The sequence below is a fragment of the Bipolaris oryzae genome, assembly GCF_000523455.1.
Source record: "Bipolaris oryzae ATCC 44560 unplaced genomic scaffold scaffold_335, whole genome shotgun sequence".
NCBI lineage: Eukaryota > Fungi > Ascomycota > Dothideomycetes > Pleosporales > Pleosporaceae > Bipolaris > Bipolaris oryzae.
The window spans coordinates 5,055-11,594 of NW_006911611.1; the positions used below are offsets into that span (position 1 = coordinate 5,055).

Below are 6,540 nucleotides of genomic sequence, written 5' to 3' on the forward strand. Positions count from 1 at the left end.
GTCTGCAGACGCTTAAGGGCCACGACAGTGTTGTTCACTCAGTAGATTTCTCGCACGACTCGACTCGGCTAGCGTCAGCGTCATACGATAGCACTATCAAGATCTGGGATGTGAGCAGCGGGATGTGTCTGCAGACGCTTGTGGGCCATCACGATGCTGCTACCTTAGTGAATTTCTCGCACGACTCGACTCGGCTAGCGTCAGCGTCATACGATAGCACTGTCAAGATCTGGGATGTGAGCAGCGGGAAGTGTCTACATACCCTTGACGTTGGCATAATTCTTTCATATCTGTCTTTCGATTCTACGGATACTTCACTACATACAGAAATAGGCACTATCACTATCTCTAATTTCCAGATTACAGACCGCATCGACGCTATAGCATCAAAACTTCAGTACCAGGGTGCTAGTATAAGTTCAGATGGCAACTGGGTTATATGCGCTGGTAGTAACGTGTTGTGGATACCCTCTGAGTATCGACCGTCAAGCTCGGCTGTGAGTGAGACCCAAGTAGGCATAGGAGTAGGATCAGGAAGGGTCTGGCTTTGTCAGGTGACTTAGGCAAGTAACGGTAGATCAATAGAGGGCCTCTCTTAACCTATGTATCTCTATATTTGTCAAAACTGTTACGGCTATCCAATCCTTGTTGTATATATAATAGAGACCTTGAGAAGTCTATGCTTGATTAACTTCCGAGTATAGCCACTACGCGCTTAAGCGGTGGCTGGACGATGCCTCTTAAGCCTTGCGCCACAGCTTGAGCCGTTTTGGCATAGCGCAGGTGTATATTGCAGGACGCTAATTGTTCGAAACCTGCTATGTCAGCACGTGAAGTTATCTTGCTAAACGCGAAGAACTGGCACACCGAGCCGGAAAAACTCGGAGCGCACCTAATCAGAGGCTGCACATCTTTATTAAATAGCTGTTGGTTCTTTATATTGTAAAAAACTGTATAGAGCATCCGAATAAGCGAGCAGCGCTTCTATGAATGACAGAACAGGGGCGTGCTGTTGTTGCAGCTTCAACGCTCAACACGAAAGATTCATGCACGCCCCTTAGATTGCTGTAATTTTGCTGTTTAAGGCCTGCAATAGATACAGGCAGATCTCAAGATTATGTAAATGCATACTTAAATACAAGAGCCTCTACAGCTCAGGCGTAAGGTGCTTGAACAGTTATGGTGGTTCGTTGCGGAGGGATATTCGACCCATAGGGATGGACGTTATTTCTAAGGCAATATCCAGCGCCTTCCTAGTTAGGCCTAGTGCCAAGACTTAATACCCAGTGCATCGCGCACGGGCCTCTAGTCAATATCCACTGACAATTGTAAATCCTAATAGTCTTAGACGCTCAGTAATCAGTAAATCCTAGCAAGACTGAGCAGATTGCACGAAGCACTCGTATATAGCAATAAACAATGAACTCTTATGATTCATTGTGTTCAACTCAACAAAGCCTGAATTCTGATACCTTCACAATGCTCTAACTGCGGTCTGCGCGCCACCCTCAATCTTCTTATGTCTTCTGCCGCCTACACGCATGCCAGACTCTATAGCATAAGGATGGCGAAGATGAGCAAGGCAAGAAAGGGTTTTTGTGACGATTGTTCGGCTATTTACAGCTTGAAGTCTAAGTTATTCCTATCTGCTGAGCGGTCACTGCTGCTAGAGTAGCAACCTTCTTGGGTGCGAAGATGCGCTAACACGATGTCAGGATTGTACGGCATTATGCCTGTACGGCGCCAGCCTGAGCAGATTGTAGATTTTGTAAACGTNAAGCACCGGATCTCCTCTATTGTAGCCATAAAGTCGGCCTTGTTGATATCACGCGAGCCTGTACGAGAGGCNTACTCAAGCGTCTTGCCGTGATACCACTTGAGCGGTTGAAAGCAACCTACATCTAGAGGCTGGAGGAGGTGGGTTGTATGAGGTGGGAGGGCAAAGAGCTGTATCTTGTTGTCTTCAGCAAGCTGACGAAACTGCTTTGTATAGTGAGATCTATACCCATCTATTAGTAATAAGTGCTAAGCTCTATAACAAGTTGTGGATAAAGACCGTACGCCCGTTTTTAGTGTATAAGTACTGCTCTTTTGTAACACCAATGCGGCAGCCTGTCTCATGCACATTATCTTCAGGCAAGATACCGCGCTCGTCGATAAGGTCTTTAAGCCTAGTATACCAGTCAAGAAGCGCTGCTGGCTTCTGGGCAAGCTTACGCTGTACCTCAATTGACTTTGCCTTTACACGTCTATATTTNGGGTGCCTTGCGAGCCATCGCCGTGCCCAAAGCTTACTAACCTTAGGCGCAATTTCATCTAGTCCTGTATACGCATCTTCAAGGAGCGAGTTCGCCTGTTGCTCAACCAGTCCATAATGAATACCAAAGCCAATATTGTCGATAGCATCAAGATACCGCTCAAGAGCAAGATCTTGAGACTCGTTAAGCCGGTATAAAGCAGGTGGCTTAGCGCGATCACAGCGATTCAGAAGTCCAAGATAGGCGCGTCGCAGGCGCTAATATGGCAAGTTATGGGTAGCTGCATAGCTTTTAATGTCAGGTCGATAGAGTAGGCGTAACGCTTCAGCGTGCTTTTGTAATGCCACCATCTCTTCTTTATATATAGACTGTCTCTTGTTAACCTTAGGCATAGTAAAAACAATATATATAGTTTAGTTTATTTAATTATGCGTTGTTGTAGTAGATGTCTGTACTAAAAGCTACGTGTTATCATTGAGGTGATCATTATCGTTGAGGTGATAGTACTCTAGGCCCATGCAGAGCACGGGCAATTTCATTGAAATCTTGCTACAGCAGCCGTTGGGCCCGAGTAAGTATTTCGTTCTGATTTTAGCTTCTCTATAGATGCCTCGAGCACAGCTCTTACCTAACCTAGTTATGAATACACACACATCACGTACAGATGTGTGTGTTACACTTTGTTCCTTCTTTTGTAAGCTAGGGGAGGACTTCGAAAACTTTAGAGATGTGCGTGAACTATTTCCTTTTCCTATGCCTTGTCGCCTGTGAGCTTTAACTCAACGCATAGGTATAATTTATATTTAGTCTTTGTTTGTATCCAGGTTATTTACTTTATCTTCCTATCATTTAATTAGCCGTAGGTAAAATATTATTTGACTAGTGTCCTTAAGTTATGTAGATTAATTAACTAGAAAGATCAAGATTTGAATAAAATGACATTAGCGTAGCGCGTTACCGATGAGGCTTAATCCGATTCGATTCTATTAGAATACTGATTTGACTTAGAGTAGGCGATGATAATAACGGCAAAGTAACAAAAAATCAAGATAGTAAGGATACTTCAATGTTATAACTACAATACGGGCGCATGGGCTTACTAGTAACCTCATGCTAAGCTCTAGTTTTCCCAGCTCGATCTCTATAGAGAGGAGCCCTAGGCAGAGGTCCTTGAAGGCGGAGATCGATTTTCAGACAGTTTTCAATCGCATAAGTAAATGGTAGTAATCAGGCAATCATCCCATCTTTGACCTTTATCGCTTCTCTCTGATCGATTCCCTGAACATCTCTAGGATTTGGATCAATTAGTAAATGAGTATTGTAGGCCGACACATAACACACCCATGCAGGTCAGATATCGCGGACTAGGGAAAAGGTATGAAAGCACACGAAAAATGCGCTCTATTATTCGTCTACTAGTTACAAACTATAAGATTGATATGCGTATCTTAGAAAATGGGCTTGAAAGAAAATAGCGAGCGGAAAAAATATTAAATAGGGTTGAAGTTTGCGCATGAGTATTAGAATTAGTGAACACTTGGGCTAAGTGATCTCACCGAAGCATCATTTGCCAAATTAAAGCATATAGAGTAATTTCCAGCGTCTGTAATTATGAATACAAGATTCTACCTCGAAACAGCTAGAGAGAAAGCGTCCTATGAAGTCTTTAACGACGCTTTCTTTCTACATTGAATCGCTATGTACACCTTTCTCGGCTTGTTGAACCAATAGTTCCGCGTTTCCCACTCGCTTCTTGGATCTGAAAGTTGAAGTTCAAAAGAGCGAAGAAGCTGTGGAATCACTTTATACATTTCGCAAAGCGAGATCTATCGCTTCAATCAGCATGTCTCCAACAATATTCTGAGCACATGGAAGCTTACATTCTTTCCAATGCACGTTCTGGCGCCCCCGCCAAACTAGCACATGCGTTAGAAAAGAATCAAGCCATTGCTGGAAACGAGAAAACATACTTGGAACATATAACGCTCCATCTTGGCTGCATCAGCCCTGAACCACCGCTCAGGCACGAAATCATCCGCATCATGACCAAAGATACCTCGATCTCGCTGTACAACCGCAGCGTTAACACCAACGTGCGACCCCTCAGGAAGCCATTCTCCAGCAATGATGCAGCCGCCCCGAGGCACGCGACGAGGTAGCGTCATGCTCACACTCGGATGAAGCCTCATCCCCTCTTTGCAGCAAGCTATGAGGTATGGAAGTCTTACTGCCTCGTGGTATTGAACATCTAAACTCAGCAGACCAGCTTGATCAGCTTGATCGATCTCGGCAGTGAGTTTCGCGTAGGCAGAAGGTGTGCGCATAAGATGATAAAGAATAGCTGTGATAGCTGTAGCAGTTGTATCGGAGCCTGCAATACTATATAGAGTTAGCACTCCCTTCTTCACAGAGCATGCATGGTCTCGCTAGCCGGAAGGATAACTTACAAAGCCCCGTACGCCTCCATTTTCACCTCGGTAATACCAAAATCTTTTTGTTGCCCTTTCTCAAGTACGATATCAAAAAAACTCTGCAACATGTCTTTACAATCTTTAGCTTCGCCGTTCGCAATGAGGTTTTGTCGCTCCATAACACATGCTTTGGATGCAGCTTCAATATGCTGTAGAGCCTTCAGTGCTTTGAGAGTTCGGGGTATCGCGGCGCCACCGACGAATATTAGCGGACGCAAGTAGGCGGGCGAAACGCAAGTCACGGCAATGAAGGGAATGAGACAATCCAAAGCATTGATGTAACTACCGTAGTCGTGCCCGCCGTGTAAGAAGCCAAACATGCGACTAAAGAATAATTCACCAATTACGTCGAACGCATACCTGTTTATGCGGTAAGTTCTCAGCAATCTAACACTCCACACATGTACTTACCATTGTACCCATTCCGATAAATCGACCATGGAGCCTTTTATAGCGCAATCTGTAAACTTGGCAACGAGGAGTTGCACGCATTTGTCGACCTTCTTCTCTAGCTTCAGAATCTTTGACATTGAGTAGAGTGAATTGACAATTCTGCGTCTCTCAGCATGCTGGCGCTCATCCAGATCAGTAAAAGCATCTGGGTATCTGCCCCAGGTCGCTCGGAAGGGAAGGTAAAAGTCAGTCTATAGCATTTAGCACCGTCACTATAGCATAGGATATCAGTAAAGTGTTTACTTTAGTAAACCCGGAATAAGATGAATATATAGTTCGGATAGCTTCGGGGTCTGCTATAGCGACCTCATTTGGGGCAATTCGAACAATCGGTCCTATGAAAGTTAGTTAGGAATAGTACACAATAACTAGATGATTGTCACCTACCATAACACTTATGCAGACGTCGTTGTGTCTTCTCAGAACTCCCACGAGCCACATCGATGATGAGCCAGAGAGTCGTAATAGAGGCGAAGAATGGCCCTGGGTATTTGGCTAATGGATGAAGGTACCTAGCAAAAATAATCCAAGCCAAAAAACATAAAAGGAAGGCGGCTAAGATTAGTCCCAGCATCGCGTAATTGAAGGCGATGTACTTTCTTGCTAGGAATATAGTAGAAAGGTCGGAAATTGAAAGCACCAAGGCAATGTATTTTGAGCAAGCAAACAGCAAGGCAATCCTTTAACGGCACCAACTAAGCAGCAAGCCGGGTGAATAGGTCTTCTTTAACTATTCAGCTGTTCCTTTTGTATAGAAATCTCTGAAAAGAGTTATAGCCTAAACAAGGCCTCTTGAGGGCACGTACCTGATCGCCACCTTAATCATACATGATAAATCTCTCCAAAAACCGCTTCTCGGTGTGAGTCTCTTGCGTGCAGATCCAGTCTTTTGATGATGATAGAAAGACGGCCTCTATTTTAAATCAATAACGTGAGTACTTCGTCTAAGCAATCGAACTTGGTAACGTTATGTATCATGGTGCAGCAATTTTTAAGCCTATAAAACCCTTTACATTATAATAAAAACGGTTGTATTTACGTATCTTCATGCGTGCTACATATGGTACTGGAGCAGAGCGAAGCTGAGTGGGTAAGAGGTTTCGGCGGAGTGCATGCGCTGGAACCGCACAGAAACGACGGACAAGTGGCGCAAATTCATTTCAGAAAAAATTAGATAGTGAAAACATACTACACACACACACAATTTATTTACGCCCGGCGGCCGAGCCGAAAGGGCTGCTAACGCTAGTCTAGCTTTACACTTCCTATGCTCAATCTTNGTCTCCCTAGCCCATATGTCTTCTTTGGCCCACTTCTTTATATAGCTTATCGTCTAATTCTAAGCCCTTACTTAATAC

At 44.2% G+C, this 6,540-nt stretch overlaps 2 protein-coding genes across 2 annotated transcripts; both read right to left on the reverse strand.

Moving 5' to 3' along the window:
* Positions 1-2,032: 2,032 nt before the first annotated feature.
* On the reverse strand, positions 2,033-2,650 carry COCMIDRAFT_31142 (uncharacterized protein; the record flags this gene model as incomplete). The annotated part of the gene is made up of 2 exons (XM_007695506.1): positions 2,033-2,515; positions 2,642-2,650. The coding sequence occupies 2 exons, from the start codon at positions 2,648-2,650 to the stop codon at positions 2,033-2,035; spliced, it is 492 nt and encodes a 163-aa protein (XP_007693696.1).
* Positions 2,651-3,913: 1,263 nt separating this feature from the next.
* COCMIDRAFT_110588 (uncharacterized protein) lies at positions 3,914-5,756 on the reverse strand (the record flags this gene model as incomplete). The annotated part of the gene is made up of 7 exons (XM_007695507.1): positions 3,914-4,084; positions 4,139-4,174; positions 4,229-4,637; positions 4,706-5,089; positions 5,141-5,373; positions 5,426-5,517; positions 5,570-5,756. 7 exons carry the CDS (start codon positions 5,754-5,756, stop codon positions 3,914-3,916), a joined length of 1,512 nt encoding a protein of 503 aa, XP_007693697.1.
* Positions 5,757-6,540: the final 784 nt, after the last annotated feature.